We start from the raw sequence: 19954 nt of genomic DNA, 5'->3' as shown, positions 1-19954 counted from the left end.
TATTGACAGGATCTCCGAGCGCCCTCAACTGCTAATCTACATGGCAAAATAGATTGTTCGGGTATCTGACTATCCAGCTTCATCAGAGAAAAAAACACTCTTTTGGCGATTTTAATTCTTTTGGCCTCTCCTCCAACATACATGGCCTTCCAGCACAGCATCGAATGGCATTACCTCTTGTCACGTCCCAGGTACCCAGTGCATAACGCAGAATACCTCTGGACTATCATCAGATCATCGTCCACTTTCCTGGTCACTTTCTCACACTTGCTCTCCTCTGGAAGAATTTCAGAAACCCTGCTTGATCCTTTTGCACCGCACCTCCAAGTTTCTGTGGCGGCTTCTCGTTCATGCCTGGTGGTGGCCCCGAGTTCATCAGGTACGCAGCCAGATCTGCAGTGCCACCACCATTCGAGCTTGTAGTGGCATCTCTCGGTTGGACACGCATTTTTTGTCTGTTTCGCTCGACATGCGGAGCATGTGTGGTTGTTGTAGGCCGGTATTTGTCCAATTTTGATCCTACCTGCGTCAAGTGTGGAGATTCTGCGCGCGCAATGTTGACTGGTCGTGTGTTGGGTGTTGCACCGTTCCCGTTTGCATGTGGATTATTCCTGGCCGATGACACCGAGCCACCAGGTAGAAGGTCTTTCAGCTTGGAGCTGCTAGTAGACTGTCTGATCATATTTGCGGGATCCGGCTGAGTAGGGCCGGGTATTGCAGCAAGAATGGGTTGAGTCGTCATGCCAGGAGGAGGCGCAGTGTTCCTCAGGAAGTCAACAAGTGATTCTTCATCGGTCCTTCGCTTGGGCGGTTCATATGCCTCTTCCATGTCTTCCTCCTCCTCGTCAGAATAATCAATCGCGTATGGATCTCGGATTTTCGGTCGAGTCCTCTTGGGCGTGCCATCCGTCTCGGGAATGACGGGTTGTTTCGATATCGCAGTTGCAGAGGATCCAAACCCATTCGTGAACTTCCCGGCCGCACGATTTGTAGATTCCAGTAATCCAGTGCGTGAGTTCATTGATGAGGGCATTGATTTGACCGTCATTGCACTTTCTTGGGCGCTGCCATCAGAGTTACGTCCCCTGGTGTCGAGCTCAGGTGGAGGTGCCAGCGCGTTCAAATCGTCAGAATCCATCGTTGTTCGAAACGGGGCCACGCTCCTATCAATGCGGTGTTCGCCAGCAGCTCGTGGAGGCCCTTCTCTGATAAAGTCAATTAAATCAGAACTTTCCGCCGTTCGAGGCCCTCTAGCATCTCTAGCCTGGTACTTCGACCGAGTCGAAGACTTCCCAGATGTTGTGCTAGGACGGGTGTCACTGTCAACTCCAAAGACCTTTTCTCTAAGAGACAGATCCGACCGGGCGCCTTGAGCGGTGGCAGGACGTGCGGCGAGCAATTTCGGAAGCTGTGCATCATTTTCCGGTCCGGTAGAACGAGCATAATCAGCGAGATCTCGAGTATTGTTTCGCACCATCCGCGCTTCACGCGGTTCACCCAGACGATTCCTCGGCTTAGAAGGCGAGGGAGTAGATTGCTGGCTAGGCATTTGAGGATGGGATGACTTGGCTGAAATTGAATTAGTAGGGTTTGCTCGGAGGCCATCCTTTGCAGAACGAGATGACTTCGGCCGCACTTCTTCTCCCGGAGGCGCGGTGGTTCGGAAGAAGTCTGCCAATTCCTGCGTCTGGCTTTTCACCTTGAACTTTCCTCCCTGTAAACTATGTCAGCGCGTGGCAAGGTAGACTTCATGGTGTTACATACCACATTGGCAGAAGCAGGCGTCAGAGTATAATGGAGTGTTTCGTTGCTGTCAATCAGGAGATCAAGACTCTTTTTCGTTCTATCAAAGTCTTCTCGTGGCCACCCTTCCTCGTTATCTGAACGAAGCCGAATGTGTTGCCGTCGAACTGTTCCAGAACCTGATGTTGATGGTCTTCCGTTCGCACTTTCGCTTCTTGCGCGGCCGTTCTGCGTAGTCATGCCCAAGGTCGCATATCGCGAGTGTAACTCTTGTGGGTTTTCCGCCGCCTCTTGGTCTTCCGCTGAATGATAGGGTGGTGGGGGATGTTGAGGGACTCGTGGTTCATTTCGCACACCTTCGGTGTTTTGATGGTCCAAGGAGGATCCCCTATTTGGAATGACTGCTGGCCATGTAGATGTTGTGCTTGGTGTTGTGGTAGTTGAGTTAACACCAGGGTTCTGGGAAGGCGCCATTCCCTGCACAAACGAGCCGGTAGAATTCGCATTGCTGTAGCCTGAGCTTATTGTATCCGGTGTTTGGAAGATCGTAGCATATCCCAGATTCGAATACCTCGAAGTTCGACTAGCAGCCGCACTTTCTCTTTGAGCTAGTCTAGGGTCATAGTTGTGTGCGACCACGTGTTCTCCTTCGTCCGTGGCATCCTCTTGCTCATGCTCATGAATAGTATCCCCGGGTCCAGCAACGCTGAACCCAGAATCCCTGGGATTGGTGTGATCATTTCCGATCTGGTCTCCTTCACCATCGCTGGAGCTCAAAGCCAGGTCTTCCGGATCGACTGCAGCTTCCTGTGACTCTTCCTCCACCACAGCCATGCCAATCCCTGACACTGGGTTATGTGTCTGTTCGAAGTCATCTGCTCTGTTGCTTGGCAATTGTTCTTCTCTGGTAGATTCAGCCGAAACTGGCGAAGCGAACTCGTAGCTCGGTCGATCTCTCCGGAGAGCTTTTGCTGCCTCTATGTTCAGCGCGCCAGCGATTGTAGCAACAGTGGCACCGATTGCAGTTGAACGCAAACCAGATCTGCCTTCCCCCTGAGGCGATTGAGTATCCTCGTCGAGCTTCTCCGAGAGGTCCATATCATCCTTAGATCCACCTATAGGTCGAGATGGAGCGAGTTCCGATTGAGACATCGACTGTGCGCCGGAAGAAGCTTTCGAAGTAGGTACCGATCTGGACCTCCTTCTGCTCGGGCGTGGCCTGTCTGGATGTTCATCGGCCGCTGCCGAACTTGGGAATTGCCCAGGCATGATTAACATACTCGTGGGCCGTCGGTCTCCAAGACTAGGACGCGTCTCGTTGTTCTCCAACTCTTCGAAAGTACGCGCCAACCCCGGCACCTCTATTTCATTGACATCATTCTCAGTCATCGGTAGAGGTACGTTTGCTGGCGTAACGGATCGACTCCCTTCTTCCTGAATTGGCGGGATCACTGGTGCGGAAGGGAATTTCCATTCGTGCATGGGAGATTCAGAGCTGATAGGCGACATAACGTTGGGTGTCGTAGGGCGTGAGGACATGCTGCCACCAGTCCGGACACTTCCCTTCCATGACCGCCAAAGTCGTATTAGAGGCCCTTCTTTGCCGATGCCTGACATATCTATCTCTTCCAAGAAAATTCCGTCTGGCTCTGCGTGGTGCTGGATTGGAGCGGTTTCTCGACCCGCGTCCTTGAGGTACATTGCTCGCCGTCTCGCATGTTGCGCTGCTATACATAGAGCCTGCTCGGCGAGAAACTCAAGGACGGTGGATAGGAAGATTGCAGAGTGTGGGGAGATTCTTGCAGAAGACCTGTATGCCTCTTTTACTTGACTTAAATGGTCCCTCACATCATCACCTTCCAGGTAATCCTCTTCGTCCTCTTCCTCCATGTCACCTAGCTTTGCATAAACCATGCAGCGCAGCCTGGTGAGTTTCCAAGCAAGATCGACATCGAATTCGGCTTTGGGGTCAAGGATGGCTTGGTGGTTTTGGATATTTTCCAGTTCGTCTTCATCCAAATAGTCTTGTAATTCCTCGTCAGCAGCCTTTATAGCTGCACGTCCCAGTCTCTGTTTCAAGACCAGCGGAACTGCAGCTCGGACCGCTCCCAATGCTGTCGATTGCGATTTGGAGAGGATGTCATAGAGTATCTGATCCAGAAATCCATTGAGCATGGCAACCGCATTATTTGAAATCTTGACTAGACGATCAATCTCCGCGTAGACCAACTTCTCGGCTTCGGCGACAGAGACATATGAAGGAGGCGCTGATGCATGCGGTAGAGTGGCTCTTGTAGATTTTGCAGACATGGAAAGCACGTCAGTTCCTGAACCCATGCTCCGTAGTTGCGCCATATTGGTGAGACGGCGATACAAAGGAAGGCGACAGGCAATGGGATGAGAGGTCGCGGAAGGCAGCGCAAGGAATTTGCAATAGACCAATCAGTGATCCATGAGGTTGTCTGAGTTGATACGAAACTCTGCAAGTCCGAAGTCAGTCTGTCAAGATTCGATTCAATCCTCGAAGCAATCGAGAAGTCGACAAGGCAATGTTCAAGTATTGAGACCAGGCTCTTTGACTGTCGCTATGTTGGGTTCAATTGAGACGCCTGTGAGGCTTTTTTTGCGACTGGAGGCGGCGGTCGCAAACGATGGACTGGGTAACGAACAATCGGTTCCGCTCCGCAGTTGAGAAGTTGGGGGAAATTTCGAGGCTCAAAGCTCAGTCTCCCCCTGTTTAACAACTGTGGAAGAACGAGCTGCGCTGTCGCTGTCGCTGCCAGTCGAATGAGTGCTTTGACTTGATTGAACAAAGAAGGTCAGGCGCAATTAAGATGTCAAGCAGCGTCGGTGAGGGCGGACTGAACAGAAACAAGTGAGTGACTGCTTGATTGCTGGCTTGCGTCGAATGCTGGGCTTTTCGGGGCTGGTGTTTCAATCCGGACATGGGGTTCCCTTTTTTCACGTTTGACACCCATTGCTGTGGATGCTGCCCATTGCGGGCCCAAGCCCAGCGCCCAATTGCACATCGGGGGCCCTGAACTCTGGTGTGCTTAAGGGGAAGATATCTGGGCCTGCTACTGGTCCCTCTGTCACAGCTGCATGCGTTCTTTAACTAGCTGGGGACAAGCCTGTTGTCTTAGTGCACACCTGTTCGCAGGTTTCCGAGTTTTGGCTGCTGCTCTCGTTGGCTTTACAAGGAAGACACCCACTTCCAGTGGCCTCTCACAACGGCCATCCATCTGCGTCCCCCTGGTCTTAAGTGGCGCCAGAGCTATCAGAGAGCCCCAGATGTCCACAGCTGGGGAATCTAGTTGAACTGTTTATTCGTTGCCTTGACAGGGTCTATACCAGTCCTGGGTCCTAAATACCTAGTAGGTATGGTTCGAAGACGCACCTTACTCTTTTCTACCGTTCCACACAGTACCCAGGTAGTACCGTACATGGCGGCCGCCCCCTGAAGTATGCATTCAGATTTCTTTCATCCACGAGTAGGTATTTGTTCTTGTACATAAGTTCCCGCGGATTCTGCTTCCCAGAAAAGCTTGCCCGCTTTCAACCAGCCATTGACGAAGCCCCCGCCATTCTCCTGCTCCAAGAAGCGAAGTTCGACCTCTTTGATTTGATGGCACAGATGCCAGAGCCTGGACGAAAACAGAGGCTACGTGCCCCACCAAAGAAGCGTGGCTTCAGTAGCTTCTGATAGCAAGATGCAACTTAACTGTCCGGCTTAGCTGGAGCGCAAAAGGTGGAGTCAGACCTTTGAAAATGTTGAAAAGGAGTAGAGGATTGCTCACAACCGAAAGTGCACGTCCCTCTTGCTCTTGAGCGGCATGACATGCCACGTACCGCAGAAACCCGGCGAGGCGAAATTGTTGAGGACAGTGCGAGATCTTCCTCTGGAAGGTCAGTTGACGACAAGCTGATGCAGAAGCTCCTGTTCATATGACCGCCGCTGAAAGCAGGTGCTGGTGGTTTCAATGAATGTCTTGCTGCCATATTGTCTGCTGTATGATGACCGCTGATACTCGACCGAGATTGCTTGTGCAACAGAGCCAGGCTTTTCGAGAACTGGCGAGTTTCGGGGAAAGCGACCAGTTTGCGAAAACTTCAGGACACAACGGAGATGCCAATGGCATACAAAGCTGCTCGGAGTAGCCCTCTCGTCGCCCAAAGTGACGCGGGTGGCCAATCGTCCGACATCACTCCTGTCAGCAGTCCCCTTAGGCTTGAGGTGATACAGTCCTTCTCTGATGGGGTGCTCATGTGAAGATGTCAGGCTTCAAGATGTGCACCCTCACTTCAAAAGCCCACCGAGGTCTCTTTCCATACCGGCGACGCGCTCCTCCAAGGTCTTTTTCCTGGCCTCCAATAGGCGTATCTCTTCCTCTTCGAGCTGGAAATCTTCGCCCGTCAAGTTCGGCGTATCATTGAACTTACTGAGGTCTTGCCCCAGATCATTCTCATCCAATATTTCTTCAGGGTTGGACGCCCGGTTTGCGCTCTCTAGAAGGGATTGTTGCCTGGAGACTTTGTCCTCAAGTATTGTTATGGAGCCAGCAACTTCTCGGTGACGGGTGCGGAGGGCTCGGATTCTATCTTTTGCTCCCGCCACGGTGTACACCTCGCAGAGCCGTTCTGCACCTCGGAGGAGAACTTCAACATTGACTCCCTCACGAGATCGTCCACTGCTAGATTGTCTGATCTCCTGAAGCATCTCTTTGCCCAGTAGCGTCGAGACCGCGGAATGTTTCATGTGATGCGCCAAAGGAAGCCCACTTTTACGACCTTGCAGACCATTTTTTGTGTCTGTAGGACGGAAGCCATTCTGTGGACGACTTCTATTGACAGCGTTGGGGTCGATTGAGAAGAGCGCACGCTCGTGAGGTTCCGTGTCGCGAATCAAGGTTGTAATCTCCTGGTTATTGAGTAGAGCATTTGTAAAGATCTTAGGAGGAGGAAATCTGCGGCCTTGTCAGCGAAGGAGAATCAGAAAAGTCATATTGTATGCATACTCCAGCTCAGATATAGACTTGGCAGATAGAGAAATCTGCTCCAGATGGCTTGCAAGAAGAGCCATATTGCTGTGAGATGTGGAAGCACGTGTCCCAGTCTTGATCCTCTCAGCTGCCACGCTGCTATAGACTGCAGTCACAGGCTACGAAGAGGCCACGATATTGACAGCATATGTAGTACCCAAGAATGTACAGCATTCACGCCGTCAAGGCGTCTTGTACATGCATCATGGGTTCTAATGATAAAGTGTTGGTGATTAGTTTGTGGCGGGTGTGGGGAGGCACCCGAACGCGTCTGTCTGTTGTGCCTGGCGAACTGCGGCTGCGCTATGGACAGCAAGCGCCATCGAAAGGTCAGAAATGACCACTGGTAACTGACTGCATCTCCATCTCCATTCCAACCCAAAACTTCCGTGACTTCAAACCAACCCATACATCATCCCAAGCATTCTCCTCTCAAGTTCGACATTTCTTCCTCGACGGTGTATCACAATCACACACCCTAGAAGGTCGATTGCATCAACGAACTTGTGATTGGAGGTGGGCAAGGATCTTGAAACTTTGGGCCGTATGCCAACTGAATCGCCGAATCTTGCCCTGATATAAATCCTCCTTCCTGTACAGAAGAACTCCACACAACAAACGATCAGCCATACGCCTGTTTCAGCTTGAATCTACTCCTTCACCGGTCCAGTTCGTTTCTCAGCACAACATTTCCACCTCCCGCCGAAGATATGAGCGGCGACAAACCCCATCTCAACGGCAATGATCCTACCCGAAATGGCATCAATGGCTCGGACGACGTCGAAATGAAGGAGGATTCCAAGAATTCCAAGAGGGCGCCAAAACAAGCAAAGGAGAAGGATGGCGATGACGAGATGACGGTTGTCGTTCCCCCTGCAAAGGGCGCCAACACTCCGAGCGCACCTCAGAAAGCTACCGATGCAGATCTCACGAATGGAGCAGTAGATGATGACGGGGAAAAGGAGGGCAAAGAAGGGGTCGATCCTCAAGAAAAGGCAATCGAGGGTAAGATGCACAAGACCTTTGCTCTTGAAGATGTGTTACTCACGTTGCTCCAGAAATCAAGGCCAATCTTCCATTGCTGGAACGCGCTGTCAGCCAGTTTGATCCTCGATTCAGTTTGAGAGTCCTCCGTTCCATATCTTCCATCCGAAAACATTTGTCTGCTTATGTGATAGCCTCTGTTGTCACCCAAACTTGGGCAACACCCACCGCGACCGCAATGTCCCTTTTAAGCGCCGTCAAGGACGACCCGTCGTTTCCCGCTCAACAAGTTGAGGAATGGCATGGCAAGAGGGATACAGTGCAACAAAAAGGCTCGCACAAGGAGATACTCCCTGAAGTCGACGTCTACCTATCGATCTTGGTTCAAGTTCACCTCTACGATAAGAAATCAATCAACGCAGGCGCCCAATTCTCGAGCGCTCTGGTTGAACATCTCCGAACATTGAATCGCCGGACTTTGGATTCGCTCTCGGCTCGGGTATATTTCTACTATGCGCTTTTCTTCGAAGAATTGGCGCCCCTGCCTCCCTCGCCTGCCGCTGCGGTTTTGTCGATCCGGAAACCACTTCTTGATGCTCTCCGAACTGCGACACTGAGAAAAGATCAGGACATTCAAGCCGCAGTCACGACTCTTCTTCTGCGGAATTACCTTTCCACCTCTCACGTCACCCAGGCCGATCTCTTGATATCCCACACCAAATTCCCGCCCACCGCTGCCAACAATCAGATTGCCAGGTATCTGTACTATCTTGGCCGCATTCGGGCAATTCAACTTTCGTACACAGAAGCTCACGAGCACTTAATTGGAGCAACGCGGAAGTCGCCAACATCCTACAAAGCCAGTGGATTCTATCAAGCCTCGACCAAAATGCTTATTGTGGTTGAACTCTTGATGGGAGATATTCCGGATCGTGCGATCTTCCGCCAGCCTAGTTTGGAGAAAGCATTGCAGCCATATCTTCAACTTGTGCAAGCCGTCAGCTCTGGAGATGTGATCGGGTTCCAGACCTTGGTTCAGCGGTACAATGCCACCTTTAGAAAAGATGATACGTACACGCTTATTTTGAGACTGCGCCAGAATGTGATCAGAACCGGCATTCGCATGATGTCTTTGTCATATGCAAGAATCTCTCTGCGCGATATGTGTTTGCGGCTTGGCCTTGACAGCGAAGAGTCCGCGGAATACATCGTGGCAAAGGCGATTCGCGACGGGGTCATCGAGGCCAGCCTGGATCACGAGCGTGGGTACATGAAGAGCAAGGAAGTGGGAGATGTATACGCTACCAGGGAACCCGGTGACGCGTTTCATGAGCGTATACAAGCTTGCCTAGCTTTGCACGATGAGAGTGTCAAGGTACATTGATCTCAAAACGCAAGTTGATCCTTTTGCTAACTTTCCAAACAGGCTATGCGTTTCCCCATGAATCAACATAGACTAGAACTCAAGAATGCTCAAGAGGCGCGTGAACGCGAGCGTGAGCTTGCAAAGGAGATTGTCGAAGGAGAGATGGATGATGATGACGCACCAGGTGGTGATTTTGACGGGATCTGAGTGGAGGAAAGCGTCTTGTGTGCCTTACAGCGGGATTCCTGAGAGTGCAGCAAACGAGAAACCTCGACAGGACAGGATTCAGGGATAGGATTGAAGCTCCTGAAGATCCAACGCGCATATATTCGGGTAAAACCACGGACTGTGTACCTGGCGTTTCGGTCAGCCAGGGTTTGACGGATCTCAGGGCCTCAGTGATCTCTGTAGTGTCGTGTTCGGTGACGGCAGCTAGTCTTTAGAGCTCCGCCACAATGTAATTGTTTCCTGGAGTATCTCATACAGTCCTTTAGCTTTTAGGAAGCTTTGTTTATTGCCACGAGCATGCCTTTTATCATCACCTGTAGGTATCAATTGCCAGCCTTGCCAGCCAGCCAGCCTCGCCGGAACAACCTTTACAACATGTTTTTCCGAAGGCACGAAAATTGTGGATTGTGATTGGCGGATGCAGACACGTCTTCTGAAATGCGGACCATCGCGCAGGTTCATCGTTTGTACTCGGTGCCTATGTACAGGGACTCAGTGTCAACATCAGCACCTAAACAGGGCCTATTGCTCAGTCAGGAAAACAAGATGTCACAGTCACGCCCTACATCACAATTGCCCGGACGAACGAGATCGCGCTCTCCCACTTCGAGACCAACAACTCCTCTCCGGCCTTCGTCTCGCTCCTCATTACGTGCCTCCATCCACCAGAATAACGGAGTGTTCACAGGGCCTGGGCTGCCACTCGACTCCCTAGAGCCGCAATTTGCGGAGTTGAGTGACTCAATGGCTGACCTGGAGGCGAATTTGATGCATTTACAACTGATGCACGAGAGTCTCAGTCGGTTCGGGGAGAGCTTTGCTAGCTTTTTGTACGGGTTGAATATGAATGCCTTTGTTGTTGATTTTCCAGAGGTGAGTTGCATGTATCCCCTGTTTTTTGTTGCGGCTGTCACAATAGCGCCGCTGCTGGGACGAAGTTGACAATAATCTTTTCGCGGCAGGCTCCAATCACAGAGTCAATTAAGCGTTGGCAAAAGCGTCAGCAGGGAGGCCAGGGAGTTCTGGATGATCAGTCGACAACGGTGCAAAACAATACCACTGGTGATACTCGACCCGGCGACGGGGGTGGCGACGCCACTTTCATGACTGCAGCGGATGCAAGTTTCGCAAGCCTAAAGGCAACTCCACGTCGTAAAAGCATGGCCCCGTCAATAACACCCGGCACTTCCTCGACTATCAAACAGAACCATCAACCTGCCGGCCGTGGAGGCGCCGCTGCGGGAATGCGAGGAGGTCGAGGCACTGTCGGCCCCCGGGGGTCAAGAGGAAGCGGTCTACCACGCGGTCGAGCGAGGGGGAGCAAGTAGGAGACGATGTCCTCGAGTGCCAGTCTTACGCATCATGACCTGTTGTCGCCGCCGAGATGTTCCATTAGTGCGCTTTTTACCGCGCCGAGATACTAATGTTTCTCTCCCATGGATGAAATTTATGGATGAAGATCTGTCTAGGCAGTGGTGTTCTTCCAGCTCTTGTCCTCACTATGCACAACTACGGGATACCATTATCTCTCAAGAACAAACCCTTTCCGACACCAGCCGAAAGAAATATGATCTGTCCACGAACCCCATCAAGGCATTAAACACCGAAGGCACACATCCGCAACACATATCGCTGTCACAGCTCGTTATCCCGTGAGCCAACCTCCACTCCTGTTCCTCGCGTCCGTCAGCTAGATTTGTTTCAGTACGAGGTCATTTCCGATGGGATGTACTGGGACATATTTGAGGTCTTCGTCGATGACATCCTTCGTGTCGTGGTGTAGGTCGGGCTTTATGGCATAAAAATACAAAAATCGACGCGCGAGGAGGGAAACCCGAAGAATCTGGAGACGGGTAAAAGGGACTCTGAAGTCTTGGACCGGACCCGGACGGAGGGATCTGCGGGTGACTTAGATTTGTGCAAAGCCACTGTTAATGGAAGTCTCCTTTCGATCCCGAGTCAATGTTTGTATGGCGTTGAAACAGATGCAGCAAGCAACGAAGAAGGACGGCCTCGAGATAGGAGACGAGGAGAAGCGAGATGTAGTTTCAGGCACAGCTGTGTGGAGATAGATGGTTGGTTGCGGCTCAAGAATCACAGGGTCTAGACCTTTGACATGCAAGGCTGTGGCGCGAGGCTGAGCTCATGACCCACCGTAATTCTAGTGCGGGGCACAGGGGCCTCGTCGCGCAAATGTAATCACTTCACATTCAAAATTATTTCCTTGATTTGTCGACCACAACTCGATTCACAATAGCCCCGGTCGCTATTGTCCTTGTATTCACAAATGGACGAAAGTCAGCGTCCCCACTGACAGCTATTGAGGGACAATCAGGAACAATCAGGAACAATCAGACCTTATAGTGATGCCTTACCATTAAAGCCATCTCCCCTGCTCCGTTTCTCCTGAACTTTAACATCTCCAACAACCCACTCTTTTTATATATAGCGACCTCATCCCCGTTCCACCATCATCCATCAACATTTTCTCAAACAAAGACTTGATAGCCATGGCTCTTACGCAGTGCATGCCCGCAGCGGGCTGTGAGCATCTCGATACCGAAGCCACCACTAAAATCAACGCCTTTCGCGAAACCAGCAACAACCAGCTGGACCCAGACTTTGCAACATACTCTTGTATCGCATGCTCTTTCTCCGGCAGCTTCACGGCACTGAACAAGCACCTCTCCAAGACCCAGCATGGGTTCGCCGTCTCTCACAACTCTGTGTACTGTGGTAACTGTAATGATCTGATCTACGATCCGGCCTTAGTCATCAGCACCGGCAAAAGCAGCAGCATCAGCAGCAAGGTCAACGGAGTGAAGAGGAAAATTTCAGAGTCCAACGACGGGGAGGACGATTCCTATCTGACAGCAAACACCTCCCAGCGGCCGTGTGGCAGGACCGGTGTTCGCGGCTTGTTCAATCTAGGCGAGACGTGCTACATGAACGCCGTGCTGCAGATGATGGTGCACAATTCCCTGCTGGCAAGCTATTTCTTAGGGATGGGTCACCCGATCCATACATGTCCGATTTCCAAGGAGCCTGACAAGAAGGAGAAGAACGATTCTGACGACGACGATGAAGATGACGGGTCGGCAGAAGGTTCTCAGAACAAAGAGCACAAGACTTGCGTTGCCTGTGGCATGACCGAGCTATTTTCCGATGTCACTATGGTGGATCAGCCTCTTCCTGCCCACGCTGTCAATCTCTTGTTTGCTTCGTGGAAGAATATTCCGGTATGTAGTTGTTCCCCGTCCCCCAATCTCTCCTTCCCCTTCCTGGTTCAGCTGTTGAGGATTCCTGATTCTCATTCTACGTGAATAGCAAATGTCTGGCAAGGGGCAGCAAGACGCTCAAGAATGGTTCATGTGCATCGTTGACCGCCTGCACGAAGGGGTGGCCCAGTACGTCCCGTCGTCCGAAAACAAATCCCACGCCACCAACCAGGCCAACGGGATAGCGACACTGGACAAGCAATGCATCTGCTTCTTCCACAAAGTCTTCTACGGACGTTACAACAGTCAGATCACCTGTGACACGTGCCACACCGTGTCAAGTCGGGAGGATGAGTTTTCAAGCATCTCACTAGATTTCCAGAAACAAATGAAGAAGAGGAAGAAGGGGCCGAAAGACGGCGGTACCAAGGAATCAAAAGACACTGGCGGCAACGAGGGGAGCAAAGACGACAAGGACGTAAAGAAAGGCGAAGGAGCCAAAGGCTCCAACAAGGACAAGGCCGCGGACCTCAAAATCACCATCCCAACCATCCAAGATTGCCTGCGGGCGTTCACGGCACCCGAACCCCTCTCACCCGATCAATACAAGTGCAACAACTGCAACGCGCGACGGTCTGCATCCAAGCAGACCCGCATCCGGAAGTTGCCTGCCATCCTGTGCGTGCACGTCAAGCGGTTCGGGATGAAGCAGAGCGCCGCCGGGGTTTTTGGGCCGGAGAAATACGAAGGCAAGATCGACTTTGGCCTGCATCTCGACATGGCTCCATACACCACACGGCCGCCCACCAGGGTTCCCGAGCCGGTCAAGAAAGAGAAGAAAGACAGCGGCGAGGTCGAGAAAAAGGACAAGGAGCCCAAGAGTTCTTCGTCCTCGACCAAGGCGTCGAGTTCCAGTACGAGTCCTGGCAGTGCGGCGAGAAAGGAGAGCGAGTTCATGTACGACCTCGACTGCGTCGTCGTGCACCAGGGCGAGCACGCCCAGAACGGCCATTACTTTGCCTTTTGTCGCCAGGACAACAAGTGGTTCCGCTTCGACGATGAGATTGTCAGCGCGACCACCACCGAGGACGTCTTGAGACAGGAGGCCTATCTCCTCTTCTACAGCTTGCGCAGTCTCGAGAAGATCTGAGTCGCTGACCGCGGCCATGACGACAGCGCGCAATGGTGATGGTAAAGGGATGTCATATTTGTATGTGCCTACCTTCCTACCTTCCTACTTTCCTTCTTGGGCTTGCCTTTTCGGGCTTGCACACCGGTGGGTGGCGTCGGCGTCGGCGTCGGCATGGGACTGGGACAGGAACTGGGACAAGAACTGGGACATGAGCAAAACATACAAGTACAAGTACAACTACGCGGAAAGAAAGCAGAGAAATAAACAAGGGGTGCTGGCGCTAGTGCCGATCACTACCAGGCACTCAGGCACTCAGGTTCGGAACATGGGCACTGCAAGTACATACAGACATACATAGGTTCCCAGCTGGAAAAGAAAATGTATGTGCCTCGTACAACTATGTATGTTCACCAGCAATTCAAGTCTGCCTGCATACATGGCGTTACCCGTTTCGATCGGTCGGTCCGTCGAATTGATTACAAGTACAACAAGTACAACCCCTTGCTGCCCTAACATGCCGCAGAGCCTGTACTGTTTGTTGGTGGAAAAGTTTTCTTTGCATATGCTTCGTGCTACAAGTAGCTGTCCAAGTATCCATCGGATGAATGAATTGCGCCCATTGTATCCCTGCTGCATTAGTACCCTGGTATAGCACTTGTACAAGGACTTATTGAATCCTCCCCCGTAGTGCCTATGAAACACAAATCTCGTGATACATCAGGGGAGGTTCGTTTGACTTTACTTGGTAGAGATAGTGCACTGACTTGTAGGGAACCAGGTATTGAAGGCGATAAGCAGACATGTCTTTGAATCTCTTTGATAATGGCATCTCTAGTAAACCAAGATGGGATTCAACAACACCTTACCTGTCTAGTTAGCATTAGCATGGTGGTCGCCGGGAAACGGTTGCCAGTTTAGTCCCACAGGATTCTGAAGTTCATATGCCTTTGGAAGAAGATCACCGATCCATGATGTGCATAAAATATTATGCAGGGCGGTCAGCCGTAGCGCTAACTCGGGAGCGAATGAGGGATCGACAAGACGGCGTCCTTGTGACTACGTGCAGTTCTAACCACTACACGAGTCGGTGGGTTAACGTCCGGGCCTGCAGTGTTTCCGGAGGAGGGGCAAGGGGCGCGGGGGCCCTCGACGGTGTTGATGTGCCCACCATCGCCCAGTCGTTTAGAGCATAAGGTACCGTTGTCCAGGGAGGAGGAGCTAGCGGATTTGACGGCATTAGAAACCCAGACACGCCCAAGGCTCGGAGCCTCGGTCAGAACAGTCGGCCGAAAAAAGAAGGTCGCCATTTCCATTATTTTTTCGAAGCCGTGGAGTATTCGCTGAACCGAACTCTTGAAGCTTTTTCTCTCCAGGCATGTTGCAGTAGCGACCAAAGTGGATCAAAAATGTGTGACTTGATGACAAGAGAGATCGAGATCAAATTTTTCTAGGCCTTTTCCCGGCGACTTTTAGGTCAATACTTTGCACGAGAATACTGTGACATGCCTGGCGGTGACACATCTGGGTCGGCGATTGTGTTCGGTCCGGCATAGGAGGACTCTCAGGGAGACAACAAGCCTGGGTGCCTCAGATAGGTAGACCACTCGCTAGCTTGGGCTGTTTCAGGCTACTGGATTATCAAATCAGGGACTCTGTAGATCAGATGTTTCCTTGTGGGAGACAAACTTATTTTCCATGTCAGGCTAGAACAGCGGCCGAGAAGACCGATAACTGGTTCTAGTAATACACCCATTTTCGGGTGTGGCGTGGTGGAAGTGATTGGCCGGGGAGCAGAGTGGACGAGACGAGAGGATGGCGGGCGGGTAGGCAAGGCGCGAGGAACAAGAATGGAGGCTCGTAGAAGTCAGCAGAAGGTGACACGGACGAAATCGATAGCCATAAGCGAGGAACAGAGAGTCTCCCCGCCGAGGATTGATTTCCAATCGGTAATAGAAAGGCGTATGAGGTCCACGGTCAGCATGGTGGTGGGTCCTTGGGAGAGAGGAATAGAACAAATACTGCTTGGCAGATGGTGTGCAGATGGTGTGCGAATGGCAATCAGAAATCACGGAAGTACTGAGAACTAGGTACACTCGATGCAACTCGTAAAGCACTACCGAGTACCTGTGAGCGCAAAAAGGCAAAGAGTCTCCCAACTGGCGAGTACATCGTACGAGCAAAGAAAGTGCGAGGCTGGCGCTGTGGCTTCCCTCTCTGTCAAAAGCAGCAGGATAAAGTCAAACCCCCACCATGTGCGGAATCTTTTGTTGTGTATTTCCAGCCACTGGATTTGCCGTCCTTGTACGAGAACCACCTGGTGCACCTGGTGCACCTGTCAGCTTCCTCCCAAGATGTCCGAGAAGCTATCCGCTGAGTCACCGCTCCTCCACCACCGGTCACTGCTGTTTGCCGTTTGAGACCAACATCTAAATCTTGCGATCTCGATCCTGCCAGGCCAGTCATAGACCACATCTCACACCACACTCTCTGCCTAGTTGCCCGGGTGCTACTCGGCAAACCCCGTCTCCAGCCAAAGTACCTTTTCACACCGCGCAAAAAGAACGAGTCCCGTGCCTGACGAAGCGTCCAGTACCGCCGTCACCAGATCCATCCTCGGCGTCTGGGGCCACGGAATGGCTCGGAAGAACACTTCAGACACCTCATTCTCCTAAAAAACTCTAGTCGTCTACACGATCATGACATCATGTGAAGGAGTTGGAATGATGATGGGAACGAACGTGCAGAGGGCGGAATTGCTCAGCAAAGACAAGACATTGACGCGGAAGGGGGTCATGGCAAGAAGCAAACAATATTCCGACTCGGGTATAGGATGAAGCCGTGCAAATTTTAAGAGAACGGAGGGAGCAGATGGTGTCGAATTCGGCGCGCTGATCGCGGCTCTGGCAAAGGATCCGATCTCGTCGCCCTTTTTGTCAGCAGTCTACAAGAAATCGACCGCAAGTCTGTAACAGGGCGGCGGAGGCTAAAGAGGAAGTATCCTTCCCGGTGGGATCCACACCTCGCACCAGCATATTGAGGGAATTTGAGCTCCTTCGACAGTACTACATTGAGTATGGGCTCTAGAGCCTGGAAAAGAACTTGTAATATTTGTAGAGCTTGGGCCAACAGCTCTACCTGTTCTCCGCTCAGCAACACCTCGTACCAGTCCTGGTACATGACGTTTACCCCATAAGCGCTCGCTGGGTAAGCGAATACTAGGTATATCTTTGCGAGCGAGGTTGCCTGGGGTCTGACGTGCCTCTCTTGCTTGGCTGCTACCCTCTTGTCCACAGTATTACGAGTACGAGTAGACATCTCCTGTAGCTGGCGAGTACGCCGAGGTGGTCCGCTCCAGCTAGAGAACCTTCCCCCTGTGAAAAAAGTAAATAATATATGATAATAGTAAGAATACGCTCTTCTCCCATGTTCCAGGGCCCGGGCTTGGCCCTAATAGCTCTTCGGTCGCCCTCGTTGGGCTCTTGTGGGCTCTTGTTGGCCGTTCCGGGAGGCCGCCAATGGGTGCGCCGCTGAGGTCAAGGGTGCCCAGGGCTCTCTGGAGCTACTGCACCTGCGGGCCTTGTCACTTCTTGACGCCTCGTTCGATTTCCCTCCGAGCGGCGATAAGAAGAGCCAAAGTGGGCTGCAAGCTACAATACGCACCACCAGCACCACTCTTTCGCGCATCCGAGAAATCCGGCCACCAGTCCCCCAAGATGCGTCGAACTGATGCCAACAGTCGATGGCATGCTCCATCTCCATGGCTGCAAAAGCTTTTGCTCTGCTGACCTATTCGTCCCCGTCCTGGCGCGATGCCTGTGTGCGCGCTCGCCCTCATCCGATGACTCGCGCGCTGGCCTCCAAGACCGCCCTCAAAACTCTTTTATAGTCTCCCGTGACCGCCGCATGTGCGAAGTCTTTGTATTTGCTCTCTCTCTCTCTCTCTCTATACTGAACTCTTGCCCTCTTGTGCACTAACACCACCCTCCCCTTGGTGTTTGATCCCTCGCGCCGCGTTGCCTCGTGCCAACCAACCTCGCTGTCGTCCCCCTCACTGTCACACCCTCCTCCCCTCCCGGGTCGCATTCGGTCCTCCTGCCTGCCGTTGATTCCTAACCCCACCCTCACTTCCTGAACGAACCGAGCTTCCAAGTCAGGTGGGCGTCGGTGTAACAGAAGGAGCATTGGAGACCTTCCAAACAAGTGCGAGCCGAATGGGTCTGTCGAGATGGGCCATTGCAGCAGCGCTGCTCCAACTCGCCTCAGTTGTACTGGCTCATGGTCACGATGAGGAGAACCATGATATGGATATGAAGAAGCCGGAAACTCCTCAGAACGGCGGGGACGAGAACGATCCATATAGCATGCCCAGCTACGCCGGCCTGGGCCAGCACCAGAATATGATCACAGCGCATATTGTCCTAATGGTGTTAGCATGGCTTTTCATTCTTCCAATTGGTAAGTTGGCCAGGAGGTAATGTGGCGAGACAAAATGTTCCTGACCGTAGTAGGCGCCATTTTCAGCATTGCTCGATCGAAACTCGCTCTTCCAGTCCAATTTCTCTTCCTGATCGTTAACGGCTTTGGGCTGCTGTTTGGGATTGTGTACAACGTCAACACTCCGGATTTGTACGTGCACAATGCCCACCACAGAATTGGCTGGATCGCAACCTGGATCATGACCGCACAGGTCATTGCGAGCCTGTTGTTCGCCTATTCGCGGAGAGGCAAGCAATCCTCAGCTCCAGCTGGCGAGAGGGCGGCGTTTCTCCCGGTTTCTGTTGAGAATATAGCCCAGCATAACAGGCGGCCACCTTATAGTTCCTACCGCTGGTCTGGCGACAGCGGCCAAGGCACTGATACTTCCTCGACACTGCACAGCCGGGACGGGTCTCCGACGGTTGTGGGCCGACGAGATACCTTCGAAGATTTCGAGAAACCCGAACCTCTCCCAGAATCGGAAGACGACGATGACCTGCAGTTGCCGCAGCAGCCTAGCGAGAAGTCTCGCTGGTTGCGCATCAGCTTCATCGATAAGTACCTGTCCGCTCGGATCCCGAATCTGGTCTCATCTCAGATTTTGCGAGTGGTCGAGATTGTGTACAATGTGGTCGACAGATTGATTCTGGTCCTTGGTTTCATCACTTTGATAACCGGCTTCATCACATACTGTGGTCTTTTCGTGAGTATTTCCCTAGCTGCGCCCCTCCCACTGTGGGGCGCAGTCAGCAATTCAGGAGCCCGCGCAGAGACTGACCTTGTCTGAACAGAGAGCAAACAATGTTTTCACAGGTCTCGCGCATTTTATCAAGGGAGGAATTTTCTTCTGGTACGGATTGCTCACCCTTGGACGATGGATGGGTTGCTTTGCCGATCTGGGCTGGGCTTGGAATCTTAAGCCGACCCGCAGCGAAGTCGGCCAATGGAAGTCGAAAATCCCTTCGGCTGAATTCACAGAATCCTTTGTCATTTGGTTGTATGGTGCGACCAATGTCTTCCTGGAGCATCTTGCTGCTTGGGGTGGCGAGTGGACGGCGCAGGATTTTGAACATGTCTCGATCGCCATCATGTTCTTTGGAGGTGGATTGGTGAGCTGCTTTTGTCTCTTGTCTCCCTTGGAATCCCTCGGCTAACGCAGTTTGCTAGTGCGGTATGCTTGTCGAGTCCAGCATCGTGCGACGCTGTCTCAACACCGTCGTCGAAACAATGCCCGCCCGAACAGAGGTTCATCCTAGTGAAGCACTGGAACTGCGCGACACCCCGAAACAGTACACTACATCTCTCAACCCTATGCCCGGCTTGGTCATTATCCTCCTGGGGATCATGATGTCCTCACATCACCAGGACTCCATGGTGTCTACCAAGGTACACTCACAATGGGGCACACTCCTGGTCGGCTTCGGCGTCGCTAGGATCTGCACGTACCTGATCATGTTCCTCTCTCCACCAAAGTCGGTCTATCCTACCCGGCCGCCGACCGAACTGGTCGCATCCTTCTGCTTGATCAGTGGCGGGATCATCTTCATGGCCAGTGCCCGCGACATCATCCACTATATGGAGACGACAGGTCTCATGGCCATGTTCGTTCTCACCGTTACGTGTGGGTTCACGGCGTTCATCATGGCATATGAGATCATCGTGCTTTGCCTCAAGGGCTGGGCCATGAGGAGAGAAAACAAGGGCTCGGCCCCCAGATTTTGAAGACTTAACCATCTTCTGTGCAGTGGTGTTCTGGTTTGACTGTGTC

The 19954-nt window shown here is 52.2% G+C and overlaps 6 protein-coding genes across 6 annotated transcripts; 4 read left to right on the top strand and 2 right to left on the bottom strand.

Moving 5' to 3' along the window:
- Positions 1-253: 253 nt before the first annotated feature.
- On the bottom strand, positions 254-4098 carry AYO20_04941 (hypothetical protein; the record flags this gene model as incomplete). Its single annotated transcript, XM_022643235.1, has 2 exons — positions 254-1714; positions 1765-4098. The coding sequence occupies 2 exons, from the start codon at positions 4096-4098 to the stop codon at positions 254-256; spliced, it is 3795 nt and encodes a 1264-aa protein (XP_022500803.1).
- A 1942-nt stretch (positions 4099-6040) lies between these two features.
- Positions 6041-6823, bottom strand: AYO20_04940 (hypothetical protein; the record flags this gene model as incomplete). Its single annotated transcript, XM_022643234.1, has 2 exons — positions 6041-6707; positions 6759-6823. 2 exons carry the CDS (start codon positions 6821-6823, stop codon positions 6041-6043), a joined length of 732 nt encoding a protein of 243 aa, XP_022500802.1.
- A 669-nt stretch (positions 6824-7492) lies between these two features.
- On the top strand, positions 7493-9339 carry AYO20_04939 (hypothetical protein; the record flags this gene model as incomplete). The annotated part of the gene is made up of 3 exons (XM_022643233.1): positions 7493-7787; positions 7841-9141; positions 9193-9339. 3 exons carry the CDS (start codon positions 7493-7495, stop codon positions 9337-9339), a joined length of 1743 nt encoding a protein of 580 aa, XP_022500801.1.
- Positions 9340-9906: 567 nt separating this feature from the next.
- AYO20_04938 (hypothetical protein) lies at positions 9907-10688 on the top strand (the record flags this gene model as incomplete). The annotated part of the gene is made up of 2 exons (XM_022643232.1): positions 9907-10233; positions 10323-10688. The coding sequence occupies 2 exons, from the start codon at positions 9907-9909 to the stop codon at positions 10686-10688; spliced, it is 693 nt and encodes a 230-aa protein (XP_022500800.1).
- A 1182-nt stretch (positions 10689-11870) lies between these two features.
- On the top strand, positions 11871-13728 carry AYO20_04937 (hypothetical protein; the record flags this gene model as incomplete). The annotated part of the gene is made up of 2 exons (XM_022643231.1): positions 11871-12599; positions 12688-13728. The coding sequence occupies 2 exons, from the start codon at positions 11871-11873 to the stop codon at positions 13726-13728; spliced, it is 1770 nt and encodes a 589-aa protein (XP_022500799.1).
- Positions 13729-17921: 4193 nt separating this feature from the next.
- On the top strand, positions 17922-19908 carry AYO20_04936 (hypothetical protein; the record flags this gene model as incomplete). Its single annotated transcript, XM_022643230.1, has 4 exons — positions 17922-18165; positions 18219-18889; positions 18978-19295; positions 19354-19908. 4 exons carry the CDS (start codon positions 17922-17924, stop codon positions 19906-19908), a joined length of 1788 nt encoding a protein of 595 aa, XP_022500798.1.
- Positions 19909-19954: the final 46 nt, after the last annotated feature.

This window comes from Fonsecaea nubica, assembly GCF_001646965.1.
Source record: "Fonsecaea nubica strain CBS 269.64 chromosome Unknown Scaff27, whole genome shotgun sequence".
Classification (NCBI taxonomy): domain Eukaryota; kingdom Fungi; phylum Ascomycota; class Eurotiomycetes; order Chaetothyriales; family Herpotrichiellaceae; genus Fonsecaea; species Fonsecaea nubica.
Note: the sequence above shows the minus strand (reverse complement) of the source record. Positions and strands in the feature narration are given on the sequence as shown.